The 14,517-nt window shown below is 43.9% G+C and overlaps 1 protein-coding gene across 2 annotated transcripts in view; it reads right to left on the bottom strand.

Annotated features, from left to right (window-relative positions):
• PCSK6 (proprotein convertase subtilisin/kexin type 6) overlaps positions 1–14,517 on the bottom strand; it is a 229,216-nt gene that overhangs the window by 140,366 nt on the left and 74,333 nt on the right. For both annotated transcript variants that reach the window (XM_004462109.5, XM_004462110.5), the window contains exons 3-5: positions 6,436–6,546; positions 5,729–5,872; positions 1,503–1,579 (exon numbers count right to left, since the gene is read on the bottom strand). In XM_004462109.5, the coding sequence (XP_004462166.3) occupies positions 1,503–1,579; positions 5,729–5,872; positions 6,436–6,546 (332 nt within the window). The remainder of the gene's footprint in view (positions 1–1,502; positions 1,580–5,728; positions 5,873–6,435; positions 6,547–14,517) is intronic.

Genomic DNA, 14,517 nt, shown 5'->3' with positions numbered 1-14,517 from the left:
AGTCAGCCCTCCCATCATAGCCAAGGCCATTTAAGCAGGAGCCAGGAAAGAAAGCTCTACATTGACTACTCAACAGCAGCTGGGGACTATGAATTAATGACCAGATAAACAAATTGCTTTTCTCAGGAGTGATCCCATTTCCCAATGTGCTACATTCAAATCAACTCCTCCAGCAGAGGCCAAAATATAGGCAGCTTCAAACAGCCCATCTTTGAGTAAAGTCTACAGGGAGTTAGAATCATTGATTCTAATTTAGAACGGCCTTTAAAAATAGTTGCAGGCCTGTGGGCTAGCCCTTGGGAAGACAGCTATCTGCTATTCTCTGGAACTTACGGAGCACAATGCCCAGGTCAGTGAACAGAGTCACAAAGCTGAGTGCCTCATGCCAGGGCTCAGTCCCACCCTTCAAGGGTCAATGCATGGAATTTGGACCATTCCTGCCTGCCTGCTGGACTTGTGACCAGACAGTGAGGCTCCTTCATTTCGAGCGTCCACACGCTGAGCTGGAAAGGCAGGGATGTGAGGTGGGGCAGCTATGTAGTCTGTATTATGGAATACAGTTGTCCTCTCCACACAGCACCAGTATTTGGACCTCAGAATTGAGTCAAATGAAAATTAGAATGGTATGGGTGGAGGACACACATGGCAAGCACTGTGTCACTGTGGGAAAGAAAGAAAGGGCTTTCGTGACATGTAGCTAGATATTTTGGAAAGAAAGATAAGAGCTCAGGGTAGGGGGATGGCTGTTTGAGAAAAGAGAAGTAGGACTTAGCAAATGACCTCAGGGGCCAGAATGTGGGAAACCAGGCTCTAAGGCCAGCGTTGCTGCTTATGATGTAGGTAGCCCCAATCTCTCCTGACCCCACTGCCTTCATCATTTACTGAGCCCCTATGTGTGACACACACTGTACAGGGTGTTCTTCACGGATCATCTTGCTTGCTTCCTAAGGTAGGAAGGATTATCACCATGACCAATCTCTAATATTGGGATGGGGTGCCGTCATGATTGAGCAACAGGCGCACGGCCATGGAACCCGAAAGTGGGAGAGCTGGGATGTGAGTCCAGACTTCTCCAACCTCAGTGCATGAGCTTTCAACCTTGCTCACATGGTCCGTATGGAGCCCAAAGAGCTCATCAGGTCTGTCACCTGTGGGGCCCACAAGGCCAAACTGCTGTTGTAAAACAGTCAGGACAGAGACCACCAGAGTTAAGGGTCACTGTCTTAAAATAGTCCAACAAGGTTAGGAATAGGAGTGATACTTGGAAAACACTCATTTCTGGGTGACTAGCTGAGGGGATGCCCCTGAGGAAGAGTTAAGTGGATGAAGAACCTCACACCTGCTGGGATGGGGGCTCCTGGTCCCAGACACTTTTCAGAGAGCCCAAGAAATGCCTACACATTCTGATCACCTTTATAGCATCACTCTTGTGTGAAAACTCAGAAGTGACTCTTCAGGGAGAGGTGAAAGGAGAAACAAAAAGAGGAGACAAAGCGACATACTTGTTTTCATTGCTGGCATCATAGCGTGGAGAGGGGTCAAAGTCATTTCCATTGACATCATAGCTGGCGTACGAATCCTGAGAAATTACATCTCAATGAGTGAAGGTAAATGGCACAACATATTACAGCCCAATTTCAAGCTCTTCTTACACCTCTCTTGGAAAGTAGAGAAACACACACAAGATACTATCTTATATTTTTAATATGTGTGTTTTTGTTTACATACTTGTAGTCAAGGTATTCATATAATTTTGTAACCCTTTTTTAAAACATACCATAAAAGCACTCCTGTGTTGCTGAGATAGTTTTCCAAAGTGTCATTTAAAAAAATTTTTTTTAATCAGAGAAGTTGCAGGTTTACAGAAAAATCATGCAGTAAGTAATTTCCATATATCCATACTCCACAGTTTTACTTATTATTGATATTTTGCATTAATGTGCTACTTTTGTTACAATTGATGAAGCAATATTCTTATAATTATATTATTAATTATAGTCAGTAGTTTACATTTGGGTTCAATGCTTATGTTGTACAGTTCTGTTGTTTTTTTAAAAGTTTTATTCTGATAACATATTGAACCTAAAATTTCCCATTTTAACTAATTTTAAATATACAATCCAGTGGTGTTCATTACATTCACAATATTGGGCTACCATCACCACCATCTATCACCAAAACTTTTCCATCATCCCAAATAGAAACTGTACCAATTAGGCATTAACAGCCCATTCCTCACCCATACCTGGCCCCTAGTAACCTGTATTCTACTTTCTAACTCCATGGATTTGCATATTCTAATTATTTCATTTAAGTGAGTTCATACAGTATTTATCCTTTTGTGCCTTCCTAATTTCACTCAACATGATGTTCTTCAAGGTTCATCCATGTTGTCACATGTATCAGAACTTCAATCCATTTTACAACTGAATAATATTCCATTGTATATATATATACCAGTTTTGTTTATCCATTGATTGGCTGATGGGCACACTTTGGTTGTTTCCAACTTTTGGCAATTGTGAATAATGCTGCTATGAACATCAGCACGCAAATATCTGTTCAAGTCCCTGCTTTCAATTCCTTGGGGGATACACCAGAAGTGGGATTGCTGGGTGTGGAGGCTTGGACTTATGTACTCCAGAAAAACATGTTCTTAAACTTAATCCATTCTTGTGGTGTGAACCCACTGTAAGAAGGACCTTTTGAGAAGGTTACTTCAGTTAAAGTGTGGTACACCTCAATCAGGATGGGTCTTAATCCTATTCCTGAATTTCTTTATAGTGGTATGAAATTCAGAAATAGAGGGAGAAAGCCGCAGAGGGAGCAGACAGAAACTGAAATCAACAGAACCCAGAATTTGGAAGAGAACTGAGAGACCAAGAATGTTACCATGTGTCTTGCCATGTGAAAAGCTAAGGATCAAGGATTGCCAGCAGCCAGACCCTGGATGCTACATTCTTTGGGAAGAAATTATTGCCTCAATGGCACTTTGATTTAGACTTTTTATTAACCTCATAACCATAAGCAAATAAATTTCCATTGTTTAAGCTGAACTATTGCATGATATTTCCCTCAGCAGCCTAGGAAACTAATAACAGATTTTGGTACCAGGAGAGTAGGGTGTTGCTACTGCAAATACCAATTTTGCTGCTACTGCGAATACCAAAAATGAGGAAGTGGCTTTAGAATTGGGTAATGGGTTGAGACTGGAAGAACTGTGAGGTGCTTGATAGAAAAGGCCTAGATTCTTTGAAGTGACTGTTGGTAGAAATATGGATAAAAATGTACTTCTGATGAGGTCTTAGAAGAAAATGACGAATGTGTTATTGGAAATGAGGGAAAAGGTGATTCTTGTTTTAAAACGGCAGAGAACTTGACAAAATTGAATTCTGATGTTGGATGGAAGGCAGAACTTGTAAGTGATGAGCCTGGATACTTAGCTGAGATTTCCAAGCTAAGTGTGGAAAATGTAGCCTGGCTTCTTCTTACTGCTTATAGTAAAATGCAAGAGGAAAGACATAAGCTGAGAAATGGATTCCTGGGCACAGAGATATCAGAAATTAATGGTTTGGAAAATTCTGAGCTTCTGGAAAGTGAGTCCATAGAGAATAGGGCTCCATGTGAGGGTTCAAATGAACATGGAAACAAGGTCATTAAATGCAAAGCAGGACTGGAGGTACAGTTATTCAAGAAGGCTCTGTGGAAAGTTCTTTGGTCTGATGGTTTGGACCCCTGTAAACGACATGTGAAACTGACAGGATTTTTGCATAATTTGTATGAACAGAACCAGTATCAGCCTGGACTGAAATGGACAGAGAAGGGACAGATTAAAGGAAGGTTCACTTCAAGAGCAGAACCATGGAAGCTGAGGTCTGGCCTGAAGACATGTCCTTGGGCCAAGAGAGTGGGCCACCCATGTGTATGGGAAGGGCAGACCTGCCCCTGGTAAATGGAGAAGGCAGGCCTTCCATTCCATTTTTCAGGAAGAGTGCTGCCTCCCCAGTGCTCAGAGAGGGTGGGGCCTATTCCTGGGGACTGTGGAGAGTTTGGCCACCACCCTACTGCACAGATAGTTGATCCTACTCCCCACCATTGGTAAAGAGCCTTCAACCCAGTATTCAAGGAGGACAAGAGCTTGGAAGGGGTAGGGCTACCACTCCATCAAGCCTGAAGGACAAAACATGGTTATATAGATGGCTCTCAGACCTTGAAATCTAATTGAGTATTCCCTGTTGGGTTTTGGAATTGCTTGGGATCCATGACCCCTCTTTTCCTTTGAATTTCTCCCTTCTAGAATGGAAATGTTTATCCTATGCCTGTATCCTATGCCTATATCTCCATTGTATATTGGAGAAAGTTAACTTGTTCTCTAGGTTTCACAAGTCCATAGACAGAGCGGAATTGTGTCCCAGGACATACTACACCATAACCAATTTTGATGAGACTTTGTACTTACCATTTTTTCTGAAATGACTTAAGGTCTTTTGGGATGTTGTAATGGACTGAATGTATTTTGCATGAAGAAAGAACATGTGTTTTTGGGATCCAGAGGGTGGAGCATAGTGATTTGAAACTGTTTGTACCCAAGAAAAACATTTTTTTAAATTTAATCCAACCCTGTGAGTGTGAACCCATTCTGAGTAGGATCTTTTGATGTGCTACTTCAATTAAGGCATGGCCACCTCAACTAGGATGCGTCTTAATCCTTTTTCTAGAGTCCTGTATAAAAGGAATGAAACTCAGACTGAGAGAAAGCCACAGGAAACAAGATACTGAAATCCGATGGAACCCAGAAGAGAAGAAAGAGACCAAGAAATGCCACCATGTGTCTTGCTATATGCCTTGCTAAGGACCAAGGAGCTCCAGCTCCCAGCCCCGGAATACCACAGTCTTCCAGAAGAAAGTATCATCTTGGTGATGCCTTGACGTGGACTTTCTCTTATCCTCAAAACCATAAGCAAATAAATTCCTACTGTTTAGGCCAAACCATTGCATGATATTTGCTTGAGCAGCCAAGGAAACTAAAATACCAGGTCATATGGTAATTTTATGCTCAAATTTGGAGGAACCCCAAACTGCTTTCCACAGTGGTTGCACCATTTTACATTCCCACCAGCAATGAAGGAGTATTCCTATTTCTCCAAATCCTCTCCAACACTTATTTTCTGTTTTTTAAATAGTAGCCAGGCTAGTTGGCAAAACTATCATTTTTAATGGCTGCATAATTGACTATCAGACTGATACATATGGTTTATTTAACCATTGGTAGACACCCAGGTTCCCTAGAATACTTAATATGTTTATCATATATACTATGCACCAGGCCCTGTCCTTTACATTTATTAACTCATTTAATCCTCACAATAACCCTTTGAGAGAGTAGTCCTACAAATAGCCCTATTTTATAGACAATGACACTGAGGCACAGGACAGTTAAGCAACTTGGTAAGATTACAGAACTAACATGTGGCAGAGTCAGGGTGAGACCCTAGGGAGTTTATGTCCAGAACCCAGACTTTTAACCCCCTGAGCAAAATCTCTCTCTCTAGACAGCAAGGTGGAAGAGTGTTTCCCTCACCTTCCCTCTCCAGCACAGTTTTCTTTATTGGCTGAATAGATGGGAGCAGAGGAGGGAAACAGAACCTTACTGATTTTTTCATTTATATAGACTTAATTGATAGCATGGATGACTATCTCTGCACATGAGTTTCTAGGCTTGACTTACATAATTTGGAGCCAGGTCAGGGTGATTCCTTTCAATGCCATCGTCGAGGATAGTTACCACTACGTTTTTTCCTGTGTAGCCCCTCTTCCATGCTGCATGGACATTCATTTCCGATCGGCAGCGACTGTTCTTGTCATCGCAGTGCTGTATGTACAGAAGACACAAAGCCCCAGTCCCACACCTAACATGGATCCTGCAGGTGCAATCCTGACTCAGAATGAACAAACAATGCAAGCCCAGCAGATAGGTGCTTGTACACTTGTAAGTAATGAGCAATTATTATATTTTTATTTTTTCTTGCCTTATACAGCCGATTCTCTTGCTCCCACCTGGATCTAGAAAGAATAAGTTGGGAGTGCTCCACTTGCTTTTGCTGCTCCCAGCAATTGGTTTATCATTTTCCCAGAGAATCATCTCTCTTTGGGGTGGGGCTCTGTCCAAGGAGCTCACATTCAGAATTCAGTGATTCTTATAGCTTGCTCAAATCACCTGCCTGCTCAAAGAGCTCATCCTAGGACTTTCACATTCTGGAATTATTCAGAAATAATTCATAAGAAAGCTTATGCTGCAAACCTTAAAGGAGATGAAGTGTGTCAGTCTTCATGCACCTTTGTTGGGGAAATTAAATATTCTCTACCTGCAAACCCATCAAAGAGATAAGGTACCACAAGTGTCTCCAGGGGTGGAGGGGCCCCTTAGGTACTCACCATGTACCACATGTTGGACCAAATGGGGTCGTTGAAGTAAAGAGCATTGGGGTCATTCCGTGCCTGTCTCTTCACCCTGCGTTTAACTTCTTGTTGTTGGAGCCATTTCACCTACCAGGAAGCAAGGCAGTTGCTATTTATTTATTCATTTATTTGTACTGGGGCTGGAGATTGAACCCAGGACCTTGTATGTGGAAGGCTGGTGCCCAGTCACCGAGCCACATCAGCTCTCGTGTTGGCTCCCTCTTCTGTTTGCTCATTGTTTGCTAGTGGTTTGCTTGCCGTTTTGCTCACTGTTTGCTCACTTTCTTTAGCAGGCACCAGGACCTCCCATGTGGGAAGCATGTGCTCAACTGCTTGAGCCACATTCACTCCCACTATTTATTTTTAAAACGAATTCTTTGATTTTATGTAGCCTCTCTGAGGTGCTATAGGTTTTCTTCTCATGAATATCTGTGTCCTTATTAGATGCTTTGGGTGGTAAGTTCCACAGGGGCCTTTTCACTTCAAAGTGACCGCATTTGAAAAATGAGAACTTGTTTGGGTAGGTGGAAGGGGAAATAACACTCTGATAATTTTTGGAAGTCACCAGAAACACGGTAACAAAAAATTTAGACAGGGATACACAAAATATTAATAGCAGCAAGCGTGGTAGTGATATTATTGGTAATTTTAAAGTTCTAAATTATTTTCAGTATTTTATAAATTTCCTCACCAGGCATGATTCACAATCAAGAAAAAAAAATGTTTGAGCATTTGAGTGGCAGTATAAATGATATTTCCCAGCAGGAAGCCAGGCTGCCCAGGTCTGAATCCCAGCCTGGCTGCTCACTAGTGTGTGACTTGGAGGCCAATTAACCTCCCCTGGCTTCAGTTTCTTCATTTCTACAATGGGGACAGTCATGGGGCTCCCGTGAGGCATAATATCCAAACTGAATGTATAAAGCACTTAGATCTGGTACCCAGTTATCATCAGCATGCATCTTTTCAGGCTGGAAGAACGTCTCCATTTTTGAGTCACAGGACAATGGTATCATAGCCCAAGGACTTCCATGCGGGGGTCCCCCTGATTCGGTAACACTCACAGCCAGGATGAGGAATGGACCAGACCTGCTCTCAAAGAGTGCATGCCCTAGTCGCAGGCTGCCAGCATGCAGCGGAGGAAGGGTGTGGCGCGAGCTCTGCGGAGGTGGATGCAACAGTCAGGCTACATGGAGGCAGCATGGAGGGGTGGGCCCAAGACACGAGACTCCCACCTTGTGAGCCCTGCCTATCACCAACTGTCCCCACCTACTGGCAGAGCCAGGACAGCTGGAAGGAGGAGGACAAGAAGAAGAAGAAGAGCAGGGGCCGCTTCCACGGGGTGGGACAGAGCAGGGAGCAGAGGCGTCAGTGCCCAGGAGGTGGGGCCAAGGCTGGCGATATCACCCTGCCCCCACCTGTGCCCCCTGGAGTGAGGAGCCCCATGGGCCGAGGGGGCAGGGAGTGAAGGCCCCTAGACCTCCCTCAGCCTAGACTTTCCTACCCTGTCAGGAGAATATGCCCACACAAAACCTCCCATTTGGAGGTGGGGATTGACTGGTCAAAATGCCTAGAAAGAAATATCATTGTCCATCTCCACTGCCAGAGTGATCTGTCTACAAAACAAGACCTTAGAAACACTGCAAAGAGTGCAAAATTAATTTCGGGTTTGACACTGAAAAAAACCCTCAGCATCAAGATAATTTATAATTGCCAGCGATAGATGCTTATATGGAAAATAAGACTACAAAGTGAGATATTTTGTTCATAACACTCTCTGACAGCATTTTCCAACTTCACCATATATTAGTGTCTGAACTAGAGAGCTTTGACTTGGTGTGAAACAGCTAAGACAATATTTTGTAATCTGTTAAACATTCTATATTAAAATAGAGTGCTACATATATCACTGAGAGGCACCAAGCTCCCGGGATGGCATCCATCTTTCCAGGCTGGGCCCTGTTCTCACAACCCATCTTAACAACATCCAGAACCTTCATGCTGCTGTGCTCCCTAGACTGCATTTCCAGTCACAGAATAAGAGGTAGAATCTCCTCTTCCAAGCCCAAATGGCCTCCCCAAAATCGGCTGGGTGATGTGAGAAAGAAGTCATGAAATAGGTCCCTCGTGGGATAGAAAGTAACATGCATCCCAGCTCCTGGGCAGTAGGTAGAAACCCAACATTAAAACATGTTCTGAGGGTGGCCTCGGTCTGTGACAGTTGGAGACTCCCCCGCTGGTGTGGCCTCAGGGCAGCCCTCTCCCCTGTGACAGGTCTGCTCACTGTTAAGTCTTTGACAGCGATGAGGTGCTCAAGGCCATATTCATAGCAAACTGTCTGCCAGGAATGGGGGTTGGTGGGCCTAAACACTACAGAAATGCACCACAGGTAACTGCACAGTCGTAGAGGCTGACCTGGCCAGTGGCCCCTTGGTCTGAACATCTCTGCCTGGAGGAGGAAGCCAGTCTGCTTCCCCATTTCCTTCCCTCAGGAATCCAGTCAACTGCCTGTCTCTCACCTACCCTGAGAGACACACAGGAAGTACTAAGATATGCCAGATCTGCACTTCCTGCCCATTGCCAAGTGTAAAACATACTCCAGATCTACCTTCCCTGGTTTGTGGGGATTGGCAGGTGTCCTGTGGCCATTTATCCAGGTATTGCATCTTACTGGGTACCTGGCACTAGCCACTAGAACATGACCTTAAATAAATCTGGTCCCTGGCCAGGACCAAGACACCCTCCCCTCCACTGACAGCTCAGGCACAGGGCTCTGCTTTCACATGCCACTTGGGTTGGAACCTAGGAACCATCTGGTATCTCTGGGAGGGTCAGAGGTATGCCAATGACTCAAAACCAAGGGACTGAAACTTTAGCTTTCACATCAAACACTATCAGCACTCGTCCATGCAAAGGGGAACCTCACATAGGCTCACTGGAAGGTGTGGTAGCTTGAGGCTTTTGTGGACCCCAGAAAATCATGTTCTTAAATTAATCCATTCCTGTGGATGTGAACCTATTGTAGGTGGGACCTTTAGATTAGATCACTTCAGGTAAGGGCCTTTGATTAGATTACTTCATTAAGGCATGATCTTATTGGAGCCCTTTATAAACAGGAAGAATATACAAAGAGAGACAGAGAGAAAAGACCCAGGAGCTCAGAGAGGAATCCACAGAAGCTGAGAGAGAAAGCCACATAAGCAAGAAACTGAAATCAGTAGAACCTAGGAGAAAGAAAGCTACAGAAGAAGGAGCCAGAAGCTGAAAGCAAAGAAGCCTAGAGGAGAAGACAGAGACCATCAGATGCCACTATATGCCTTGCCTTGCAACAGAGAAGTCCAGGATGGGCCGCAGCTGGTTGGTCTTCAGGGAGAGTGTATCACCTGATGCCTTGATTTGGACATTTTCCCCAACCATGGAACTGTAAGCTTATAAATTAATAAATCCACATTGTAAAAACCAACTCATTTCTAGTATATTGCCTTGGAAGCCTTTAGCAAACAAAAATAGAAGCTGTCTTAGTTTTCTGGTGCTGCTGTAACCAAGTACCATACACTGGGTGGATTAACAACAGGAATGTATCATCTCACGGTTTTGGAGGCCAGAAGTCTGAAATCAAGGTGTAGGTGGGATCATGCTTCCTCTGAAGCCTGTGGAATTCTGTGGGTGGCTTGCTGGCAATCCTTAACTCAAGCTCTGCCTCTGTTGCATGGCTGTCTCTCTCCCCATCTGCTTCCTCCTAACTCTGTGTCCACATTTCCTCTGCTTATAAGGACTCCAGTACTACTGGATTAAGGCCCACCCTTATCCAGTTTGGCCTCACCTTCACTAATAGGTCCTTCAAAGATCCTGTTTACAATCGGGTTCACATCCACAGGAATAGGATCTAGGACTTGAGCATGTCTTTGCAGGGGGCATGATTCAATCCTTAACACAGGCTTTCCATCAAAGAAACAGGGATACTCTTTATGATAAAGGAATAAATAGTTTTCCATTTTTAAGGATGTGTCACTCATGGAATTGATTCTTCTGGAGAACTTGAATGATGAGGTGATGACGTTAATGGCAAGAGTGAAGGATGGCAGGGGGCTTCACTCATGTATTCTTTTGACTGTTTAACCTCATCTGCACCATTATCTTTCTCAGAAAAAGCAACGAAAGATTCTTTGCAGGGTTTAAAGCATTGTTCCTTTCCCAAACGGCTAGAACAAATGGGAGGTAGTAATGTTTTTCTGGCAGATATCACTTTATATTGAAGCTGCAATCATAGTACATTCACCAAATCCCTCAAACAACTACATACAATGTTCAGATGTTCTTGTTGTGAAAAAATGCACCAGACAATAATACACATTTATCTACATTTGAACTTCATGGTCAGAGATATTTAATTTGGAAGATAAGTCCTAAATAAAAGTAGGCCTGTGAGTGAGGAACTCCAAGGCAAAGTGAAACAAATCTGTGGCAAAGTTTATGCAGTAAGAGTTGAACTTTTATAGAGGGTCACCAACCTTCTTAGGGAAACAAGGTGTTTTCACTTCCCCAGAGCCTTTAGATCACTGGACTGAAGAAAGAGAAAATATTGCCGACAAGAAAGTCCCTGCTTATTCCACATCATTCTCCTTAGGTTTAGCAGTGGGTTAAATGATGCTCCCCCTAACCCAACGACATGATCATCCAGAGCCTGTGAATGTGATCTTATTTGGAAAAATGGTCATTGTAGATGTAACTAAATTAAGGATCTCAAGATGAGATCATCCAGATTATCTGGGTGGCCCTAAAGCCAATGAGAAGTATCCTTATAAGAGAAAGGCAGGGGGAGATTTGGGACATGGAAAAGGAGAAGGACATGTGAAGACTGAGAAAAAGACTGGAGTAATGTGGCCATTAGCCAAGGAATGCCTGGGACCACCAGAAGTTGGAGGTGGCAAGGAAGGAGTCTCCCTTAGAGCCTTTGGAGAGATTACCGTACTGATGACAACTTACTTTTGGACTTCTGGTCTCCAGAACTGTGAGAGAATAAACTTCCGTTTTTTTGTTTGTTTGTTTGTTTTTAATATATATTTTTATTTATTTTTAAAAGATACATAGATGACACAAAATGTTACATTAAAAAATATAGGAGGTTCTCATATACCCCACTCCCTATACCCCCCACTTCTCCCATATCAACTTCTTTCATTAGTGAAGTACATTCACTGCATTTGATGAGTACATTTTAATTTTATTTATTTACTTATTTAATTTTTAATGTTATATTAAAAAAATATGAGGTACCCATATACCCCCCACTCCCCTCACTCCACTCCTCCCATAACCACAACCTCCTCCATCATCATGGGACATTCATTGCACTTGGTGAATACATCTCTGAACACTGCTGCACCACATGGTCAATGGTCCACATTACAGTTTATACTCTTCCCCAGTACACCCAGTGGGCCATGGGAGAACATACAGTGTCCAGTAACAGTCCCTGCAGTACCACCCAGGACACCACCAAGTCCTGAAGATGCCCCCACATCACATCTCTTCTTCCCATTTCCACCCTCAGCAGCTACCATGTCCACTTTCTCCATCTCAGTGTTACATTTACTTTCACTACTAATCACATTAGTTCCAGAATAGAGTATCAGTAAGTCCACTCTAATCCATACTCTATTCCTCCATTCTGTGGGCCCTGGGATGGCTATGTCCACTCCACCCCTCTATCAAGAGGGTGCCTTGACTCCACTTGGATGATGGATGCAATTCTCCTGTTTGCAATTCTCCTCTTGGCTCTCTGGTGTGGTGGTTGACCTTCTTCACCTCCCTTTTAGCTGGCTGGGGTAAATCCAATAAACCAGAGGGTAGGAATTGCAAGTCTGTTGAGGCTCAGGACCTGGCTATCACATGGACAGTCCATAGATTCAGGTCCCCCAAGTATACACTAAACCCCAGGACCAACCACAGTTTCGGTAAAAGTGACAGGAGAGGCTTGTGAACAAAGATCAAATGTGAGTCCAACTCCATCACACTCAGGACCACAAAGTCCAAAGTAGGGCCAACTGACATGGCACTGAAGTCTATCTGCCATTTCCTTATAACCTGTGGGTCTCCATTGCCCTCAGAAGAACCAATACCTAGGGTTGTATCTACTTTAGCTATCTCTGGGACTCCGCTGTGGTGTGCATAAGGGCGACCCCTCTGATGAACTCCTAGCTCTTTTTTGGAGACTCATAGCCATATAAACTCATTTGTCCTTTCCATTTCCCCCTTTTATTCGGGTCAAAAAGCATTTTTGACTCCTGATATTACATGTAGGCTGAGATATTCTGCTGGTCTGAGGTGACCCTTTTATTCAAGGTCATTCTCCAACCACATCATCAGCTGGTACTTGGTAGTAATCCCTCGGTGCCAGGGAGACTCATCCCCGGGAGTCATGTCCCATGCTGGGGGGAATTTACATGCTGAGTTTGGCTTTGAGACTTGCCACATTTGAGCAACATGGAGGCTCTCTTAGGCACCCTGCAGCTCTAGGCCTAGTTCTTATTTCAGGCACACAGGCCCACAAGCATAGTCATTAGCATCAAGGGCTTATTGTTGGACCATCCTTCCTTATTGGTCTTAACCATTGCACTCAGAAGATTGTTGCTGTTCCATTGGGGAATGCGACAGAGCTCCCCCAGCCAGAAACTCAGCACTCCCCCAGCCATTGTTCCCAACTGTAACCATTATGAAAATATCCAAATATTTTTATGTACCTCAGACATATGCCCTGGAGAACTCCCTCCCAACCATGCACCCCCCACCAATAACACCCACACCAGTATTCCTCCCCACCACCACCAAACCCCTCTGTGGTCCCATTTTAGAGCACTGCTACACAGCATGGATTATAGTTTACTTTGTAGTTTACACTCTCTCCCAATCCATTCAGTGGATTATGGCAGGATATATAATGTCCTGCATCTGTCTCTGCAGTATCATTCAGGACAACTCCAAGACCCAAAAATGTTCCCATATTATACCTCCTTTTCCCTCTCCTGCCTTCAGCAAGTCCCGTGGCCACTGTCTCCATATTAATAACTCAATTTCTGCCATTGCTAGAGTCACAGTAATTCTATAGTAGAATACCAGTATTCCACCCTAATCCATATTTTATTTCTCCATCCTGAGGACCCTGGGACAGTGATGCCCACTCTACCTTTCAGTTGAGAGGGGGCTTTGATTCCACACGGCTAGTGGGACTCTCATGCCGACAGCTGTAGACTCTCTCGGTTCCTTGGTGTGGTGGCTGTCCATCCTCATCTCCCTGTCAGCTGACCTGGGTAAGTCCAACGAACTAGAGAGAAGGTACTGCAACACTGCTGAGGCTCAGGGCCCAGCTGGCACATGGACTATCCAGAGATTCAAGTCTCCTGAGTATATACCAATCCCAGCACCAACCACAGGGTCAGTAAGAGTGACAGAAGAGGCATGTGTAGAGAAGTCACATCTGAGTCCAACTCCTTCACACTTAGGAGCACAAATCCCAAAGTAGGGCCCACTAGCAAGGCACCACACTCCAGAGCCATATGCCATGACCATAGGGTGTCTCTGTAGTCCTGAGGAGTACTACTACCTAGGGTTTTATCTACTTTGGCTGTTGATGAGATCCTGCTGAGATGTGCATAATTGCGACCCTGCTGATGACTTCCTGAATCATTCTGAAGTCTCTTCGCTATATAAACTCATTTTGTTTTAAACCACCTGGTTTGTGGTACTTTGTTAAGGCAGCCCTAGGAAGCTAATACAGTTTTAAACCATGGCCTTCATCAGGGTTGAGGCTTAAACTATCAGTCGGCCTTACTTTTGGAATTTATGCTCCCCAATGTAAGAGAGTTAGACTCATTTATAATTTCCCTACACATGGCTCTTCTGCCCCTTTTATTTGAACTCACAATTAGCACTATACTTGTTATATATATGTCCCAGAGACATAAATCTTCAGTCTGTTCATATGCTGGTTCAGCCCTGAATCTCAGGAGAGTTGCAATTACTACTCTCCAGTTCATTGAACTTGCCCAGGATAACTAACAA

The sequence above is a fragment of the Dasypus novemcinctus genome, chromosome 3 (genome assembly GCF_030445035.2).
Source record: "Dasypus novemcinctus isolate mDasNov1 chromosome 3, mDasNov1.1.hap2, whole genome shotgun sequence".
Lineage (NCBI taxonomy): Eukaryota > Metazoa > Chordata > Mammalia > Cingulata > Dasypodidae > Dasypus > Dasypus novemcinctus.
This window is presented reverse-complemented; position numbering and strand designations above follow the sequence as displayed.